Consider the following 20,947-nt stretch of genomic DNA (forward strand, 5'->3'; position numbering starts at 1 on the left):
CTGGAGAGCTTGGTTTGTCAAGAGTAGAGCAAGCTTTTCCTTTGGCCACTGTGAATCCTCTTGCTTGACAAGTCCTTGGTATTACTGGGCTCCTCTCCTCAGCCCCCTTCTCTGCACTAGCCTGTCTCCATGAAGGGGGAGAGGCACTTGCCACAGTGCTAATAACCATATGGTCTTTGTTGCAGCTGTCAGGCTAAGAACCTCTGTTTGCAGGTAACAACGGTTTGCCTGTGCTTAGCTTTGAAAAGCAACTGTAACCAACCAAAGAGCCATTCCCAGGAAGGAGCCTGACTTCCTGAACACAATAGCACCTTGGAAGTCCAGTGGGATCAGGAGAGAGCAACAGAAAGCCATAGCTGCTACGTGGACATTTCATGAGTGAGCTCCAGCTGCTCTTAGCAGTAATGGAAGAAGCTTTATGAGCCTTATGTGGCACTAGGGGTAGCTTGGGAGGGTAGGCATGGGTCACCCCCAAACTGGGTCATTTGAAAGTTGCCTGTTTAGGGGGCTGATTTTGGGGTGGCCTGTGTCCAAGATGGAAGTCCTAGATCATGCCTCCCCTCCTCTGACTCTATGGCAAAAGATGCTTTGGGAAGCCTTAATCTAATAAGCAGTTGGAAAGATTAAAAAATGACAGGCCTAAAAATCTACAGGGCAAGGAATTCTGAAGGCACAGGCCAGAACAAATTTGTTCTGGGCAAAACTCTAGATGACGTTAAAGGGAGGACTAGTCAACATTTCTCTCAAAAAAAGTGACCACTGAGACCCATGTTGGCACAGCAGTAACAGGGTCCCATAGGAGGACTGGGGAAGCAGTACAAGGCAGGGTTCTACTGAGAATCACTGGAGGATGGCAGTCCAGATCTAGAGAGCATTTGAAGAGGTACAGATGTAGATTTAGAACTAGCTAACTGCTTCACGTCAGCCTTGTAGGAAGTCTGCAGTTGAGTACCCCAAGGAGCAACACTTGGCTGGTTTTTATTTTCTCAATGGCTACTTAGAGGAGGGCTTAGATAGTTAACATGCTTATTGATTTTGCTAGTGACACAAAGCTAGGAGAAATGGCTAGACCAAAAAAAGTCAAAGACAAAGATCCAGACTGGCTATTGGGCTGAATAGAAAGTACATTTTTAATAGGAACAAATAGGAGTCATTCAACTTAGATACATGATAGGAGTTGCTAGACAACTCTTCATCTGAAAGATCTGGAGCTTTTAGCAGCCTTGAAAGCTAACAGATTCCACAGTGTGCTATGACTACATTGAGAAGCACAGTATCCAAGTCCTGCAGTAACGGGTCAGACCACGTCTGCAATACTGTGTTCAGTTCTAGGAATCCCATTTTAGAAAAGACATCAGTGAGGTGGAGAGCGAGATCAGGCGGCATCAGAAGTAGAAATGCTGACCCTCTGGGGGTGCACAGATTGGCCTTCCAGAATCCGGAGGGCTGTCATATGGAAGAGAGATTAGATTTGTTCTGTTTGACCCCAGATGGCAAAATGAGAAGCAGGTGGGGGTTACGAAAGGGCCAATTTAAGCAAAACCTTTTTAGTGACTAGAACTGTTCAAAAGTGATAGGGAGCCTCTGGAGGGAGTGGATCCTCTTTTTTACCGGAGAGCTTTAAACAAAGGTTAGGTGCTCACTCGTTAGTTACATGGTACAAAGAATTCTGAAGGCTGCTACTGAAGGGAGGAGAGATGGTGGCCTAAGCGACAAGGTCTTCCCAAACTCTGAAATTCACCTCTGCAGATGACAAGAGGCTTGATTTTATGAGCTTACCAGCAGGGCCTCAACTTTGTTATCTGCTACGGACAGAGGAAGCTCTCCATGACTGACATGACTTAATCTAAGCCTCTTATTATACAAAGAGAATGCTCCCCACGTGGACAGGCTGAACCCTGTGGTGAGGCAGGGTATAGGAAATGGCTTTGATGGAAACAACTCCCATGCACCCCATGCTCACTTTCCTCATGATGATACTGAGGCTGAGAGAATGGCTTGTGTATGTCACAGGCCTCGCAGATAATGGAGACCCAGGTCTCCTAAAGTAATTCAGCACTCTTTCCAAATGCCCTCCTACCTCTGGCAACAGAGGCAAAGTTCCGGAGTGAACTGACTGATACCCTGAAGGGCAGCGACCCGAGCTACCCAAATGTGTACGATGTGTTTTTCTCAAAACCCTGCTAGTCATCCTGAGGAGACTTGTTCTACCTGAACTATGTTGGAGATTTCCCGTCCCCATTCTCTAGCAAAGCCAGAAATTCAATTTGAGACTTCCTGAAGAAAAACCAACAAGAAAAAGTGAAAAGAACGTTCAAGTAGACATTTGGCTCCCTTACAGATGAGGACCCTGGACAAGTCCACTCGGCCTCCTTGCCAAGATGACCTGGTATCTTCCAGCTCAAAACCCAGGAGAGTCATCTGGGTTACTAGCAGCTAGAGGGCATTCCCATTCCCCGTGGTGCTTGCTCTCCTGTTACATGGTCAAGATGGGTTTGCCTTCCAAACCAATTCTTCCCACCTCCTAGAACAGAAACCCTCAAAGGCTCGTGGTGGTGTCTTTTGTACAACTGTTTATACAAATTCAACAAAGGTAAAACTTCATTGGGAAGGGCTATGAAAACACCACCTTACAACAATGGCACTTATGAATGCATAATCGTACAATAAGGAAAAAAATAATGGCAGAAAACCTGAACCGAGAACTCAACTCACACTGCAAAGGAAAAGAGAAAAGAGAGACTATGTTTGACCATTTATTCTACGGCTTGACTCACTGTATAACTTAGGTCTAGAGAGTAACAAGAGCTCATGCTGGAGCAAAAACCTCCTATGTGCAAAAGCTGAAATTGGAATTGGAAAATTTTGAGGAAAAAAGGTGAATTCTATACAGAGAAAACTTGGCCAAATGTCTTCAACTATGATTGACACCATTTTTCCACAACATGCTTATGTCACTTCTGAAGGATACAAGCAGGATATAAACTCCCATTCAAACATGCTTAAATTGAAAGTGTGAGCCTGCTTGGCCAGACCTGGGCACATTTGCTGAAGGATTATTTGTATCTATGAAGTTGAGGTTAAGTTCTCTCCTACCTTAATTAAGTAAACCATAAATGTTGGCAATCCCAAACCAAAATCAAAAACGAAAAACAACACTGGTGTGCATTCAAATGTTGCATAAATAACCTTTAAACAATTTATACAAAAATAGTTCTGCATCATGTCTCATGTAACAAAAACAAAACAAAGGATGGGTTGAGGCGGCAGAAATGCAGCTTGTGGTCCATTGGAAAGATACTAAAAACTTGGCAGGGGGAGGGGGGGGGGTCACCACGGGAAACAGAGGAGCAGAAATTAAAAAAATGTACACTTCCAAGCTCATGCTCTGGTACTTTAAATAATATCTTGACAGTCCATCCTTCCCTCCCCCCCAACCCCATCCCCCACGCCCCAGCTGTGAATGTCTCTTAGGAATCTCACAAAAGCCAGGGGGTGCAGAGTGCCCCGACCGTGCGCTGGGCTTTCACAACGTGGGAGGTGAACTCGGTCCTTTCTGGGATCGATCAATAGGCAGGGCTTGTCAAATGGGATCTTTACTCTCCTCTGCGAGTCAAAGTTCCAAGTGTAAAATAAAACCCCCTGTATTTGGAAATGAAAGTCATTTCCCCCTTTGCTCCCCCCCTCCCCAGTCCACTATTTACACACCTGTCCTTGGACTAACTCAGTTTCTGTAGGAGTTTTTCTTCCACTTGCCCAAACTGGACACTCACTGACATCTCGGCTATGAACTGCTCACAGCCTTCCTTGGTCACCTGTTTACAGTACCTTAGGTCAATCTGACAGATATTTCCACAACGTTTAAAGAAGGACAGGCACTGGTCAGTAACCTTATTGCAGTCTGCAACAAAGACAAAACAAAGAAGACAAACTGTCAGTGTTCTTGTGTTTCAGGACATTGACATGCATTAAGGTATGACTGATGCTGGTCAGGGTCTGGCAGGGGAAGCCCAACCTCCCTCCCTCCCACAAACAACCTGAGGAGCGATCATGTGTTTGTAGGTGGCCAGTGAGATCCTAGACTGAGAATTGAAAAGGACCTGTGAGGTCATCATGTTCAACCTCCTCTCTTGGTAGAGGTGGGACTGAGGATTAAATTAGTTGTCTGTTAAGGAGCTGAGCAGTTTCCCATAACAGCCCTCCTCAGAAAGAAACTTAGACGCCATCTAGTCTAATTTTACTTAGAAAGAAACTGAGGCCCAGTAGTCCTTAATGAGTCATTTGTTGAAATGACTTGTCCTGGATCAGAGCTTTGCAAGGTCTTGGTAAGACCTACCCCTGCGGCCCCGCCCCTTCAGTTTCCTCATTCTCCTCCTGGAAGCAAAGACAAGTCACTTGAGACCCAGGAGGACAAGCCCCATGTCCCTAGGCCCAAGTGGGGGCCAAGACGAGAGATCCCACATACACCCTGGAAGCTCAGGGTCCACAGGGCATGTTATGTCCACATTCCACATGCTGGGGGGGGGGGGGTGTTAATGACCAAAAGTGAGAGTCCCAGGGCGGCTGGATGGCGCAGTGGATAAGGCACTGGCCTTGGATTCAGGAGGACCTGAGTTCAAATCTGACCTCAGACACTTAACACTAACTAGCTGTGTAACCCTGGGCAAGTCACTTAACCCTCATTGCCCTGCACCAAAAAACAAAAAAGTGTCCCCATCAAGTAGCCCCATAAGGGCCCCCTCTGCCCCTCGCCCTAAAACAAAAGCTGGTGTGAGTTTCCACTGCCAGGCCAAACCATCTGTTCCAACAGGGAAGCCCTGCTGGAGGATGCAAATGATCCTGCTCCCCTGCCTGTTTCAGCACCAGAGGGAGGGATGAAAAGCATAGGCAGAGTCATGGGGTAAACCCTGTAGTATGGAGGGGGCCACAGGGAAACAAAAGAATCAAAAAGGTGGGTCTTAGCACTACCAATTCCACACCCAGGAGTTGGGTTGCGACTTCAAAGGCCTGGAGGTGGCTAGAGATTCTGCCACCAACCAAGAGGGCCGCCCACAGTGGAAAAGATGTGGCCCCTGTCCTCAGCAATCTTTATGGGGAAGCAGAAGGAGCATAGGGAAGGGAAACAAATCAAGTCTACAGCAGAATGTAATGATGCGGCTGGCCAGCCTGGCCTGCCTCAGAGGGGAGGGGACAGGCTAGAGTGCTTAGGATGAGAGGAGGCCCCGCAGGGAAGGCAGAAGCTAAGTTACACAGGACAAGAAGGAAGACCCCACAATCTAGAAGAGACACCTGTAAGCTGGAGACCACCAGCATTTAGGATCCTGGAAAGTCCTACATTCATGACATGTGGCAGACCCACTGAAGGAGCTGAAAATACTGAACCTAGAGAAGAGAGAATGTAGGGGACAGAATCTCTGTGTCAAGTGTCTCAATGAATGAATAAAAAAATGTTGACTCAGCCTGACTCCGAGGCTCACTGTGGATGCCGGAGACAGGACACAGAAGTGAGACAGTCGCTGTCCTTCAGGGGCTCACTTCCAGCACGTGGAGAGCCAGGGAGGTGTGTCTGGGGGATCTAAGTGGGGCCATGACAGCCCAGCCCCTGGCTCTCTGCTGATGCAATGGGAGTGTTTGTGTGACATGTCCGGCTGTCAGAGAGGAGAGACTTGAAGGCAGAGGCAGGAACTTGGTGAAGTTTCAAAGAAGTCAGCTCAGATGATGTTCAGAAGCACTTCCTAACAACAGGAGCTGCTCCCAAGTGGGAGGCCTTCAAAGAGAATGATGCCCACTTGTGGACCCATTTAGAGCCGGAAGGGATGTCCAGCTCAGATAGAACTAGAGCCACCCAACCACAAGGCGTTAACTATGTTTTACTGGGTATTTATCTTGTTAACATGTCCCCCACTGCATCTGAATCTGCCCCACTAGGGAAGCTCTGCAGCAGCTGCATGTCTGACATCTCTGATCCAGGTCAAGGCTTCTTAAACTTCTTCCACCTGTGACCCCTTTCTGCCCAAAAAATGTTTATGTGACCCCAGGTATGTAGTATACAAAATAGGTACTGACTTGTCCAATTTTTCACAACCTCCACATTCAGACCTACATGGGGTTGCGACCCAAGTTTCAGAAGCTAGGATCTATCTAGTCTAATCCCTTTTTTTTATGGATGAGGAAATTGAAGCCCAAAGAAAAATGACCGCCCCCAGATCCAGCAGCTTGTCAGTCTCAGCTCTGAGCTCTTGCTTCTGTATCCTATGACTCGGTCATAGAAGCCTGACCTGGCCTGCTTGGGACAAGGTGGGGAGGCTGGGAACTGTCATGTGATGAGCAGAGCGTGTTCACCCAGTGTTTCTGCAGCCAGGGCCACAGCCAGGGCAGGGGGGCTCCCGGGGGGCAAGTCTCAGGCAGGGATGGCCCATGGCTCAAAGGCCACCAAGAGGGTGGATGGAGAGAGATCCTGGCTCACTCACAGAATAGTGGTTGGAGCAAGAAGCTACAAATGCAGGAGGTGGGGCTAAGGGTTATGGGAGATAGGCTTGGCCCAAACCACAGCTAATCAAATGGACGGAGAGTTCCCTGTTAACCCAAAAGAGAAGAAGGGGAGGGAGGAGATGGGGGGTGGGGGACTTGAGCTCTCTAAGTATCCTAGGGACTTTCAGGCACCATCTGCTTTGGTCAAAGGATTCAAAGAAGAAAGCCAGAGTGACCTACCACGTGTGCGCACGCACACACACACACACACACACACACACACACACACACACACACACGCCCACAGACACTGCGGCAAACAAGGTGTGATGGTGCCTGCCCCGGGTGGGGTGTCTTTCCCTTTCCCACAGGAGGAGTAGCAGAAGTGGGTGTCCAAACCACAATGGTGAGTAGGCAGGGACAGGAGTGTACCAGCTTTCCTCAACAAAGGGAATGCCTGAGCTCCTAGGGGTGGCTCCGCTTCTGGCCAAAGCCCTAGGTCATGGTCCTCACTGGATCCCTCCTTCCATAAGGCCCTGGCCAGCTGCAGACAGGTCCTCACCTGATAAGTTAATTTCCGTTAAGGAATCCCTGGTAGTCGTCCCTACTGCTGTGAGCAGGTTGATGGACTGGTCAGTGACATGGTTACAGTAACTGAGGTGCAGTTTGGAGAGCAGGGGCATGTGGCGGATGATGAGCCGCAGGGAAGCATCGGTGATGTCCAGACCAGCTAGGCGCAGTTCTACAATGTTACGGAGCTTACTCCTGTTGTCAATCTGGCCTGGGGAGGGGAGGGAAGAAGCCGTTGGGTTAAAATTAAGTTTCAAAAAAAGAGCTGATCCTGGCAGAGGCCTCCCATAAGTGGGAAGGGGCCGTTGGGTGAGAGCCTGGAGTGGTGCAGCCCCCAAAAGCCCAGGTCCAAATAACCCCACAGCCGCCAGCCTCAGCCGCATTTGGAGAAGGACCGGCACTTAACGAGGCCTATGCTGAGGCCCCTATGACAGCATCTGGTTAGTGCAGGGGCAGCCAGGAGGGAGGAAGAGGGCAAGGAATCTAAGAAAGAAGGAAGCCTATGTGGACAAAGGCACTTTCCTTGCACGCCCTGGTGGGAGCAGGAGCAAGTGTGACCATACGTAGATGGTGAGACACACACTGCAGATACGGTTTTTAAAATTCAAAGCTCCATCACATCAGCAGAACATAAGCCACCTGATAGCAGCAAACATGGGGCACAGCGTGGAGTGTGTTAAGGGACTTGCGCAGGACAGGAAAGAGGTGACCCAATGAAGGGCCAGTCAGTGACCAGGAGGCCTAGCCTCCTGGGGAAGGCCAGGGCCCAGGCCTCTTGTCCACCTGATAGACTGGAAGGGAAGGGCCTGAACCTGCTCTCAACCATGCCCCTCGGTGCTCCCCTTCCACACCAGTGCTCGGCACCGAGTATGGCATTAACGTGAACCTTTGGTTCCCATGGACAAACTTTGCCGTTCCTGAGCCATGAACAAGTCAGAGCAAGTTGGGGAAGACTCAGGAACCGACCCATGCCAGATGAAGAAAGGAGCACCCAGAGAATTTATAAAATGGCCAGTGCTGCAAACTGAAAGGACGTCAACAGAAGCAAAGCCGGTCGATGATAATGATGGACCCACTGGATGGGGGGGGGCGCCGTGGGCATGGGCAAGGGAAGACTTACTGAGATGGCATTTGAGGGAATGGACAGCTAAAAAGTCTTTGATAGGAAAACAAAAGCTGTCAGCAAAACCTTAAAAAACTCTAATAAAATTAACTTGTTGAATGTGTTTGGACAGTGTGATGTCCAAGAGCCCTGATCCATGTGAGTGTGCTGGCAAAGGGGGTGGGATCTGCTGGGCAGACAGGCCCCCCTCGGCCACCCAGCTCTGGCATCCCTGCACCCCTGGCCAGTGCCTTCCCCACCTCCACCTGCCCTGCCGTCTCTCGCAGTTACCTACTTATGGGCCCTGACTCCACCGTTCCAAGGTGAGCTCCCAAGGCAGGGACGGATGTTTTTCCCTTGTGTCCTCAAGGCCTAGCACAGTGCCTGGCACACAGTGAGTGCTTAATAAATGCTTACTGGTTTCCTGCTCCCGGCTTCCGTCCCTGCCCCTTGACAAAGGTAGCCGCCTGCCATCGTACCTGGCCGGTTGTCTGTGGGGGGGGGACAAGAGGTCCCGCATCTGGGCGTCCCTGAGTCCTTCCACCCACTGCACGTCCAGTGTTCGCAGCAGAGGACAGCTGGAACTGCACAGGGCAGAGACCGCAATCCAGGAGCAGCCAGACAAGAGCAGGTCCCGGAGCCCTGCAGAGAGGCGAGCACGGTCAGCAGTCGGCCCTGCACCGGTTCCTGCTCAGAAGGTTCCCCCTTCCCCCCTGCGGCTCCTCCCAGCTCAGGGGTCCCAGGGGCAGGCCCACTCACCAGGCAGCCTGTTGATGAGCCAGCTGAGTTGCTTCTTAGAAATGTTGGTCCAGCTGAGGTCCAGGGTCACGGGCTGTCGGCGGATGATGCCGCTGAGCATCAGCGGGGTGATGGATTTGCAGTGGTTCAGGTCAATTTTGGTCCATAACCGCTTATCACAGCACCTGTCACCAGTGCCCATGGAGAGAAGGTGAGAGGCCCAGAAGCAAAGTGGAAGGGCCAGGAAGGGGCTGGCCGGACTGGACAATGTCACAGAATCCTTTCCGGGAGACCCCAAGGGCAGCCCTTACTTTCCCCTTGGCCTCAGGGACTAGCCCTACGATGCCTTCTGCTAAAGGAGTCCCCTGCCCCAGAGCAAGGGGCTCTTCACCTGGGGTGGGGCAGGAATGGGGACGAGAAAAAAACCACCTCTTTCTGTTCGCTGAGCTCGACCTGAAATTTAGTGTTTTCTTCAATTTAAAGAAAAAAAAGATTGTGCCTGGAACCTACAAGGTCCCCCAGGTGGCCAAATGCCACAGAGCTCATTCCCATTTCCTTGGAGCCCTGCAGGCCTTGCCCTCCAGGACCTTCTGTGCCACCCACCTGGGTCCCGGTCTTTAGCTCAACCTGTCCACACCAGCAACAAACACCACTCCCCACGGCTACACCATAGCTGTCTGGTGCTGGGGTCAGCCTTCCCCAGGGGGACTAGCTGCCCCAAACTGATAAGTATCCCCAGCGAGGGTGGCTTTCCAACCCCCTACACCCCCACTCCCAGCACCCCACCCTCCTCACCAGCGGTTCCAGGTCTTGCAGACCCGCATGCAGACACAGAGGTCACTGTGGCTGAGGTAGCTGAACACGGCCATCCACACTTCCCGCTGCATGACGTGGGCGGCGCCGTCATCCAGGGGCAGCGAGTCTGGCGGGGGGCTGATGGGCGGCGGGCGGATGACGTGCCGCTCCATCTGGATGCACTTGGGTGGGGACAAGGACGGCGGGGGCCGTGCCGGTATGCGGGGGGGGCTGCGTAGGCTGGGCACGAGTGGATGCCGCGGCTCGCGGGGGGCCCCATTGAGGCCCTTGCTGAAGCGGGGGGGCCGCTCTCCCCCTCCCAGCATGCGCTTGGGCTCCTCGTTCTCGCTCTCCGGCTCTGACTTAATGGGCTGGTGGTTCTCGTTGGCGAGGCTGTTCTCAGTCTTCTGGATCTCTTGGTTCAGTTCCTTGCTCAGCTCCTTGCTCAGCTCCTTGTTGGGGAGCCGTCGCTTCCGGCGGACCTTCATCTTCTTGTCGAGGCCCTCAGCGCTCTCAGTGCTCGGCCCTGCTGTGGGAGAACTGGACCTGGACTGGTCACTCTCCTTGTTCTTGGGGGGCGCCTCGGGCAGGTCTTCCTCAGGTTCCTGCTTGAAGCGCCGAGGGGGCTTGGCGGTCAGCCCCGCCCGGTCCTCGGCGTTCTTCCAGGATCGTCGCTGCAATGACAAGGCAGCCTAGCCTTAGAGGAGGCGTCCATGCCTCTTCTTGTCTCCCTGAACAAGCTGGCTCTGCCCAGGACCTCTGCACATGCAGCTCTGCCCACCCTGGGAGCTCAGGGCTGGAGCCCCACATCTGCAGTGTGGCAGGAGACAGACAGACAGACAGACACACGGTTCAGTTGAAACTTGCAAGGGGGGGGGGGGGGAGGAAAGGAAGGTACCTTTTTCCTGAAGAGTTTCTCCTCCTTGCCCAGTTTTAGCTGTCACAGTAAAGGAAAAAAGAACACAGAACTTGGCCCCTGTTTCTAGGGGCAGGCCCAACCCCAGTGTGGCTCTCCCCATCCTTGCTCGGTCCACGGTCCCGGGGGAAGCTTCCGGTCCCATCCCTCCCTCTCGCTCCCTGGGCAGCACCAGACTGCTGGACGGTACCAGGGGGGCCCTGCCTCTGCTTTGTGGGGAAGCAGAAAGTTGAGGGAGCAGAATCAGAGGCCTCCAGAGCTCCTCTCTAAACTGGGCTCCTTCCCCTGGACAAACCCCATTCCCTAAGTATCTGCTGGAGGCTGGGCCCAGCAGAGCCCTCTGGAGGCAACGTGCCCAGGAGAGACCCAATCACAGCCAAAGGGAGCAGAGACTGCAGGCGCCCCCCAGTGGACAAGGAAGGGAAGGTGGACTGTGGCCGAGATCCTGTTACTGATGCTCCTAGAAGTGCTTAAGGTTTGCAGAGCACTTGGCAAGCATTAGGGGAAGAGAGGCTTTCTCAGAGACGGACTGATGCATAAAGGACTAGACCAGGCCCATCCTGCTGGCAAGAACCAACCTGATGCTTCTAGCTCAGCTGGCCCCGGGGAGGGCTGGGACAGGCCTGTGCTCCCTCCCTGTCCCCAGGCCTTCCCCTCTTTGTGCAGGGCAGCAAGCAGCCAGGACTCCTGGGCTCTCCCCCACTGGCCCCATACCCAGGTCACTGGGCTCACTCTTCTGGGGCCACAGACCTGACCCCACCCTTCCTTTTCCCTCTCCCTGCAGAGGCATTACGCCACCCGCTGCCCAGCCCAGCCCTACCCGCTTCCGAGTGTTTAACTCCTGGGGCTTCTCAAACTTCCGCTTCCGCCTCAGGTGAACTTCATCGGACTTTCTGCGAAGGATGGTGTCAGCGGGCACCTTCTTGGCATGCTCTTCTGACTTCCGCCGGGCAGCCTCCTCACACTCTCCTCTCCGTTTGGCCGAGTCCAGCCCCTCCTTGTTGTCCCGGTTCATCTTCTGCTCCTTCAGCAGCGAGCCAGGCAGGTTCGAGGCATACTTGAACCCGGGGCCGCGCTTTTGCTTGTACGCCAAAAAGAGAAAAACACAAACAACCTTTATATCTTCGGACTAGAGCCTTCCTTTATCCATGCCTGCCCGCTGGGATGGGTTCCCAGGGTAGAGCTGAGGCTGGAGAGCATCCCCCATGTGGACCAGCCAGCCAGGCAGGCTCCGCGCCCCCTCCCCCTGCCCAGCCCTTCCCCGGCCTGGCTGCCGACACTCACTTTCCCGGTCTTGCCAGCGTGATTGCACTTTGGACATTCCCAGCAGTTAGGAAGCTCATCATTGACCACACCATCCGACTCCTTCACCTGTACAGGAGGAGGCATGTGCTGAGTATGGAGGATGAGAGAGCGTCCCTGTCGGAGTCACGCCTCCCCCCCTTCCAGAGCCACCGCTGCTGGGCACCCCCTGGCCAAAGCCCCACCTCGTCCAGACACAGGAAGAACGTGAGGCCCAGAGGACGGTGGACGTGAGGGACAGAGAGGACAGACACAAGAACCAAGTGGCCCCCAGGCAGCCTGGCCCCAGGGAGGCCTCCGCAGTAACCATACCCCGCCTCCTCTTTGCTGCCTTCATGCCTGTTACTGCCTGGGCAGGGGCCAGGGGTTAAAAAAGGTTTTCTCTGAACAGCAGGTGCCTGCTGGGGCCAAAGCAGCATTTTCCTCTCAAAAAAGTTGCCAGCTGCTGCAGGAAGCTGGCCCTGGCCAGTGTCTAAGCCAGGGAATAGAAGGGATGAAGTCATCCTGCCCCTTGGGCACCAGCTTCTATTCAGGTGCAGTGAGGTCAGCCCTCAAGCACGAGTTCCCCCAGCAAATGCCACAAAGGGATGTGGGAAATCCCTGGGGCCCCCAGAGGAACCAAGCAACTGATGGCTGAGGCCGAGGGCTCAAGAAGGCTTGTGAGTGTGGCTGGAGAACGTCACCAGCCTGGGGGGCTCCACCTTCTCCCCTCCGCCCTGCTCCTGGGAGGCAAATTAGTCAGAGATCTGGGCCAAGCTAAGAGAGCAAAGGGCCAGCGTGAGCAACCCCCCGGGCTCCCACCCTTCCCCAGGGCCCCTGCCTGCACCCAGAAGGGCTCAGGGCCCTCCCCCTCTGCCTACACCTCCTTTTCTATGGCCAGGGGCCTCTCTGCTTCCCTCAGAGGAAAAGCAGGGGAGCCGGGGAGGGCACAGCCACAGGGGATTCTAGGAGATGTAGTTATGACCAGGGTGGAGATGCCGGCTGACTCCTCAGACGATGCTGGTGACCACGCAGAACCCACCGCCGGCTCTAAGGGCCTTCTGGGGCGGGCCCAAGGAAACACACCCATGGGTATGTCCCAGCATGAGCAGCAGCTCCCAAGTTAGAGGGCCCAGAGCCCAAGCCTGCCAGGTACAAAACAGACGCCCTGAGGGGGTACAGAGGGGCCAAGCCTGGAGCCACGGGACCTGGCTCTGGCATCTGAGCCCTGTGTGACCTTGGGCCTCCCTCGGCTCCTACCCAGGCCACCTCAGCCCCACTGTAACCGGCCACTCGTCACCATGGAGACGGACCACAGCCCTCCTCTGCATCCCCCTGTTGTTCCAGAAGCCAGGTCTAAAGGCAGGGGAGGCTGGGGAGTAACCAGGAGGACCCCATCACTCACCTTAAGGCATCCAGGGTGGATGATTTCGTTGCAAATGGAACACTCCATAAGCATGAGGTTAAACTTGCCTTCTTCCTCCTCCACCGTGTCCTCCTTCCCTGCCTCTCCACACACCAGACACACGGCAGTGTGGGGCAGCACTGGCTGTGATCACCAGGAAAGACAAAACAGAGGGAGAGTCAGGCCCTGCCAACAGGCAGCATCCACGGTGACCCGTCCGGCACCAGACGACTCACTGCCATCCCCCTCAGGTGTGTGACCCTCCATCAGCCAACCAAGTGGCAGCTCTGCGCCTCCAGCCCCTGGAGGACCTGCAAGCTGCCTCCAGGGAGGATGCCAAGGCACGGATGAAGCCACCAAGCAGAGAGAGGCAAAACCACACATTCCGTCATTTCTGGGCAAACCCCCGAGGAATCAGAAAAGGGGCAGCCCTTGAGTTCACGACAACACAGGCACCGGCAATTCTAATACCAAATGGGATGTGCCCGGGACCCCGGACAGAGAAGGGGGAGCTCAGGACTGCTGGGTCTGAGGCCGGGACCCGCTGCCTGGAGGAGGTGGTGCGTAGATGAGCTGGGCCTCCAAGGACTGGCAGGACCCTGAGGGGGAGGACAAGGATTGTACTGGAGTTGGGATGATGGCTGAAACAGAGTCCCCCCATCCGTATCAGGCAGAGCAGAGGGAAGAGAAAGTGAACGGCCAGTAAGTCAGCTGTCATAACTCAGGCCAGTCCAATGAGAGCCTGAACAAAGGGAGAAGAGAAAACTATGCCAGAAGCTCAAGAACTTGCAGGTCAGACCAGAGGAGCCAGACAGGCAACGGACTCAAGGGGTCAGTGACGGAACATGGGGTCGAGTCCAGGCACAGGTGCAAGGGAAACCAGAATAAGAGCATCGATTTGGAGCCAGGAGGCCTGGGGCGAGAGGGCCCTGGGCAGCCGCAGCAGCTCAGCCAGAGACAGGAGGGACATTCAGCCGGGCTGCTGACATCAAACGGCAAGGACGACCTCATCATGTGCAGGGCCAGGGCTGAATATGTGCCGTGTGCAAGTGGGACAGCGGAAGGTCCAGAGGCAGAAATGAAGAGCTGGGAGTCACCTGAGCAGACAGATCCCAGGATCCCAGATTTCATGCTGGTGAGACCTTCAGAAGGCATCAAGTGTAACCCTGAAGCTCAGAGAGGTAGGGTGTCTTGGCCAGGGTCACCCAGCTGGGATGCAAACCCAGCTTCTCCTAACTCTTTAATACACCACACACTAGCAAGGGCCAAAAGGCAGGGTCTGGGAGCATTGATCCAGGGCCTCCTGTGTCTGAATAAGAGCCAGAAGCATCTCCACAGCTCAGTGGACAAAGCACTGCGCCTGGACTCAGGAAGACCTGAGTTCAAATGTGGCACTCACTGGCTGTGTGACTCTAGGGAAGTCATTTGGCAAAACCACTCCAGTACCTCTGGCAAGAAAACTCCATGGACAGATGGTCCACAGGCTCACGGAGCACTAGGCACAAGTGAAACACTGAACAGCAAGCTCGGGTGCCGGGGAGAAACCTACAGCTGGGCAGGCCAAGTCAGTGGTGGAGACATCAACAGGGTGCAGGACCCCAACAGCCCCGCCTCAACACCCACGGAGCTGGGTGGAGAAGGGCGACTAGGGCAAAATGGCCAGTCTCTCCAGTCTCCGTTCTGCTCCGGGCACCTATGTGGTCCTAGGGGTTGGTCTGATGTCAGACAGATGTAACAGGATCTGACAGGCCACGTCCGTGACGGCTTCCCCCAAAGACAGACTTATCAACCATCTCCTGCAAGGGCTGTCCAGGGGCAAGGTGATGCCTCAATGGGTGTGGCTGGGCTCCGGAGCCAGGGCCCTCCCAGCCTGCCTGCCACAGCCCAGCCTCGCTGCCAAAGGAGTCCAGGGTGGGATCTGTGGGAGATGCCAGCCTGGCCCAGCTCTGCGGGCCATCGATTACCCCACATCTCGTGCAGGAGTCCCTGGTGACCGAGACCTCTTCCTTCGAAGACAGAAAAGGAAAGACCTGAAATATTCATCAGCCCAGCTCCAAACTGAGGGCAGTCAGGTCACAGACGGGACACGCTGCCGCTGGGGGCCGAACTCTGTAAAGACCAGCCTTAGAGAGGCTGAAAATGACCGGGGGGAGCTCGCTCCTGAGGGCAGCTCGGGCCCTCCTCAAGTTATGACCAGCCGTCCTTGGAAGGGGAGCCCAAAGAAGCCTCAAGGCTGCCCACGGGCCATGCTAAGGACGGGCCCTCTCCATCTGGGGGTGCTCTGCCCACCTCTTGGCATTTTTCCATCTTTTTTTCTCCTCCAGGTCTCATAGCAACCTCCAAGCAACAAAGGGCCAAGCTGGGGTGAAATGCAGAATCATCTGGGAAAGGGGCTGCCTTGTGGGAGCCCAGGTAATTAGTAATGAAATTAAGTTGGAGACTAGTATCCTGTGAGCCACTCGAGGGCCACCAGTGCCAAGGTCAGCTCCTAGGCAGGCCCCTCCATCCCAAGATGGGACGAATGACGGGCAGCCCGAGAGCCCAGGAGAACAAGGCTGGGGCTCCCCAGGCTGGAGCCTCCCAGAGCTCCCCATGTCTAGCACAGTTCCTAGACCATGACGGATGCTTCATAAATGCTTGGCTATTGACCTATTCCTTTGAGAGAGCGAGGATCGGGCTGCTGCTGTGGGATGAGACTGGTGAAACCCCCCAAGTGGTTGGCAGACTTGGTGTCCCTGCTGGCTTGGCTTGGCCGGCATGGCCTCTCAGAAGCAAAGGTCCTCTCCATGCCAGGATTAGGCCTCTGAGAGGACCTAAAGAGAGGAGTGCAGACTAGACTGTGTCACTGCCTTATGCCTAAGTTCAGAGCAGCACAGGGGCATACGAGGGGATACTATCTCTGAGACTCTGACTAAGGAGCTCCCCGACTCAGTTATTCCCAAACTTACTGTAAAGGGGCAGAGTGGGGAAGCCCAAGGGCCGGCAAACTGGGTAGAGGCACCCTGGCCCTGACAAATCCTGCCCCCTCCAGTCCCAAGCCTGCTGACACTTACCGCAATGCACTGTCTCATGATGCAGGACTGCTTCATCCGCCCAGGCCCCCCAAACTTCTTCATGTCCTTGCAGAAGTGACACTCGCCACACTCGGTCCTCAGGCAGGCCTCGCACTTGCGGCATCTCGTCCGTCGCCGGCGCGCCCCTGCCGTCGTCCGATTGGCGGCCAATTTCACGGCTGAGGCTGGACCCAGCTTCCCCTTGGGCCGACCTACTGCCCGGTTCTGCAAGACGTCAGAAAAGTGTCTTGATGAGGAGCTGCCCCAAGAAGATCCCCCAGCTACATCCTCATGGGCAGAGCCACGGATTGAGCAGGACGTGGAACACGCAGCAGACGTAGTCTCTGCATCTCTGCTTCCCTGAGAGGACCTCAACCTCTGGGACAGGGAACTAGAGGAGACCAATGGCAGGGACGCTTACTGGCAGAGCGGGGAGTTCAATCCTGGGGTCTTTATTTCTAACCCCTAGCCCCAGCGCAGTCAATAAGACCTGACGCTTCCTCTAACTCTGAGCCACATCATACTGATGCTGGCAATCAGCCGTGTTCCTCTGCTCAAAACCTATTTTAAAAAACCCAACCCCCAAACAAAAAGACCCACAAACACTAGAGGCAGTGCAGGACCATGGGAAGAGTGCCAAATCTGGAGTCCTTTAAATTTGGGTTCAAATGAACCTGGGTTCCAATCCAGCTCTGCAATTCACCTCAGCGAGCAATCGCGGACTTCACTTCAACCTCTCAGAGTCGGTTTCCTACCTCATGACCACGGCAGAGAATTTTTAAAGCACTTTCCCCACCTTATGGCATTCTGACTCAGCCACCAATCCCAGCGTGTCCTATTTCTGGAGTGCACCGGGGATAGCGATGCCCCTTGGTGCTCATATCCCATCCTGCACACAAGGAGTCGGGGGTTCCATGGCTGGCCCAGGGTCTCCCTGCTGCTGAGTGTCCCAGGCAGGATCTGCCCTGATTGATGTCTTCCTGCTCAGAGATGAAGGGCTTGCCCACGGCCTGCACTGTCTCTCCAGGCTCTAAATCTAGGAAGCCATAAATCTCTCTAGGAGAAGGAGGCAGAGCTTTCAGGCAGGGCGGGAAAAGGTGAGTCCATTTCCCTTCCTCTTGCCCAGGCCTGGGGCCTATGAGCTGTCTGGGTCACCTTCTACTTAGTGTAGCCTAGGCCACCGCTGCTTGAAGCTTTCCAGCCTACTGAACACCGGGCATGAACCCCAGGCCCTGCGAAGGCTGAACCGTTTGGGACAAGAGACATCTGCCACATTTCAGGCCATTCGACCAGGAAGCAGGGCAGCTCATTCTAAGTGCTGGACCCCCCCCTTCCCAGGAAACCACCCAACTGTCTGTTCCACCACACACATCCACAAACACCCTGGTTGCCGAGCAGGGCAGGAAGAGCAGAATGCCCCCTCGACATCGGGGCCCCCCATCCCAAGGGGCTGCCTCTGGAAGGAGAGCAGGCCCCAGAGGGCCCTCCCTGCTGGGCCAGAGGCCTAGAGCCCGGCAGGGGCCATTACCATAGGGTGGCAGCCCCAGGGCAAACCCAGTCCTTCAGTTACAGTGCAGGAAAACTTAGGCAAGTTCCCTAAACCCAGCGGGGCTGGCTTCCCCATCAATAAAGGAGGAGGTCTGGCCTCTGAGGCGCCCCCTGCCCCTGTGGCTGCTCTTCCACACCACCTCTTTTACATTTCCCTTGCTGGCAAAGCTCACCTCGGGCACTCCGGAACTGGCACTGAAACTCATAAGCGAACACACCCCCTGCTTCTGCGATCAAGAGACTGTCTACTTAGAACTAGGGCGTCAGAACCCCATTTCTCAGGTGAGGAAACTGAGACACAGATAGTAAATGACTTGCCCAGGGTCACCCAAATAGTCAGCGTGAAGCTAAGACTCTAAGGTCTACTTAGAGTGTGAAGCTAAGACTCTAAGGTCTACTGTGCCACGCTGACAGTTTCTCCTGGCTCTGAAGGGCTCCCCAGGGGAAGCCTGCAATGCCCCTCCCCCACCTGCTCCAGGACCACAGGGCAGGAAGCTGGTTCTCCAGTCGCCCCACCCCCACCCCCTATCTCAGGCCGACTGGCCCATCAAAGCCAGCTTTACCCCCAGCCACTGCCCAAGGCTGTTCAGGCAACGTGCCAGGAATTCACGTGTGGGTAGGTGCTCAGTGAACGCCCCGGAGGGAAGTGTAGGCCTTTGGGACCATCTCAGCACCCCGGGAAGCCCCGAGCTTGCTAGAAAGGAAGGAAAGGCACAGCTGACTGTGGAGAAGCAGCTCCTGCCAAGGTGCCCCAAAGGAAGCACAACAAGACGTTGAGGAAGGAGGCAAAGGAACATCTGCCAAATCCACCAATGAGGAAGCACTTAATGCCTTTGCTTTCTTGAAAGCCCATAGGACCAAAAGCCCAGAGCTGGCAGGGACCTTGGAACCCACGCTGCTCATCCCCCAATCTTACAGACGAGGACGCCGAGGCCCCAAGAGGGGAGGCCACTTGCCCACACAGCTATGTGGCTGAGCCAGGTTCCTGACTCCATCTAGCAGACTAACCACTGTCATGTGCCTCTTCTCCATCAAAAACGCTGTCCATGTCGGGCTGATGTTTAGCAGGAAAAAGAAAAAACCAGAGCCAACGAACCACAGTTATGGGGCCCACATGCCATATAATTTCTAGAAAAGCTTACATTAGTATAGCATTTTATTTTTTGATACACTTTCCTCAACTCATGCAACCAGGCGTGCGTCCATCCATCCACCAATCCCTCCCTCTAGAATGTCCGTGGTTCAGCGGCCCAGGTTCCATGCTAGGGATGAGACATCAATTACGGCAGAACCTGTCAAACCCCACAGGCAAGAGACCGCCTCTTCAGGCTATGGATTCCCCCTCGCCAGGTCTTCACGCCGAGCCTGGTCTCCCTGCCTTGGTAAAGGGCACATTCAGCAGGAGTGAATTTGGCCAACATCTCACAGTGCTGAAGACAAGCACTGAGTTCATTTCCTAAGTATCTCTGGGTGTCCTCATCGTCCCCAACAGACTTCAAGCCTCCTGAGGGCAGGACTGGTCTCTTCTTCCCCAACACAGTGCCTGGCACAGAACTGGTGCTTAAAAACACTTGACTGATTGGCAGGAAATGCATTCAGACTATCAAAGACAGAAGAGAATCAAAGCTAGGAGACCTCAGAGGTCACCAAGTCTAACCCTGCCATTTTACATCTGAGGAATGAAAGGAGAAGGGACTTTCTCAAGGTAAGTATCAAGTGGGATTTGAACCCAGGTCCTCCTGACTTCAAATCTGGTGCCCTCTCCACACTACATGTACCTGGGGCCCTCCAATGACCCCAGCATCAGCTATGGTTTGGAGGTGGAGGGCATTGTCCATGATCAACAATAAGAAAGTATCTGGAAGGGAAAGGATGAGAGAAGGGAGTACCCAGGTCAGAAAAGGCATGATGGGAAGAGGCAGCAGAAAGGGCCAGGTCAGGAAATGGAGCCTGAGACCCGTCCTCCACCTTGGCCATCCCTCTGGTCCACAAACCACACCCCCACCAAGCAGTCTGTAAATCCTAGAGACAGTCACAACCTCATGAAGACACAATCTAGAGGAAGATGTGGGTCGGACACCCAGACTCCTTCACTCACCAGCATCCTGTCCTCTCTTTTCAGCCGAAACACAAACGAAACCAAAACAGGCAGATATAAACAACTCTGATCACACTCTTCTCCTCCTCCTCCCCCAGGGGAGTATGCAAGACAGCAGAGGGCTTTTGTGTGTGTTACAGAGGGTGTCACCTTCTCATCCTAGCCCTCCCAGAGAGCCTGGTAAGGTGACTTTCCCAGAATCACACAGGCAGCAAGTGGCAAAGCTAGAATATGAAATGCAGACACCCTGACAATCAGCCCAGCTGGACTCCCAGATCCTCGGACCCCAGCAGATCAGAGCTGGAATGGATCTCAGAAGCCGGAGTCCAACTCTTACTGAACAAGAATTCCCTCTGTAACACACAGAAACCTCCAATGGCTCCCTAGTACCACTCAGATGGAAAACAAATTCCTCAGGATGGCTTAATTTAAAGCCTCCCACAATCACCTGGCTCCTACAGCCCCTTCCAGGCTCATTAGACAAGCACCAGCCACACCCTCCTGCTGGCTCTTTTCTTTTCTCCTTTGTGAAATTCCATCTCCTAATCCCATGCTTTAAATCACTAATAATTAAAGAAATGCAAATCAAAGCAACTCTGAGGTCCCACCTCACAGCCATCAGATTGGCTAAAATGACAGAAAAGGCAAAGGACAAATGCTGGCAGGGCGGTGGGAAGAGAGGCACACTGATGGAACTGTCAGCTGTGCCAACCTTTCTGGAAAGCCACATGGAACTATACCCAAAAAAGCTATTAAACTGGGCATACCCTTTGGCAAAGCAATACTGCTACTGGGCCTAGAGCCCAAAGAGTCAAAGGAAGAGGAAAAGGACCCTTTTGTGGCGGCAAAGATTTAGGGAATGGCTGAACAAGCTGTGTTCTCTGAGGGGGACAACACTGATTTCAGAGAAACCTGGAAAGACTTGTTTGAACTAAAGCCAATGGAAGGGAGCAGAACCTGCTTCCTGTTG

The 20,947-nt window shown here is 54.1% G+C and overlaps 1 protein-coding gene across 1 annotated transcript in view; it reads right to left on the reverse strand.

Annotated features, from left to right (window-relative positions):
• Positions 1–510: 510 nt before the first annotated feature.
• KDM2B (lysine demethylase 2B) overlaps positions 511–20,947 on the reverse strand; it is a 153,210-nt gene continuing 132,773 nt past the window's right edge. The window contains 11 exon segments of the mRNA XM_043976047.1: positions 511–3,901; positions 7,034–7,252; positions 8,623–8,644; positions 8,646–8,785; positions 8,903–9,066; positions 9,677–10,350; positions 10,575–10,613; positions 11,413–11,673; positions 11,877–11,963; positions 13,279–13,422; positions 16,332–16,556. Coding sequence (XP_043831982.1) covers positions 3,720–3,901; positions 7,034–7,252; positions 8,623–8,644; positions 8,646–8,785; positions 8,903–9,066; positions 9,677–10,350; positions 10,575–10,613; positions 11,413–11,673; positions 11,877–11,963; positions 13,279–13,422; positions 16,332–16,556 — 2,157 coding nt within the window. The 3' untranslated portion in view covers positions 511–3,719.

The sequence above is a fragment of the Dromiciops gliroides genome, chromosome 1 (genome assembly GCF_019393635.1).
Source record: "Dromiciops gliroides isolate mDroGli1 chromosome 1, mDroGli1.pri, whole genome shotgun sequence".
NCBI classification, from domain to species: domain Eukaryota; kingdom Metazoa; phylum Chordata; class Mammalia; order Microbiotheria; family Microbiotheriidae; genus Dromiciops; species Dromiciops gliroides.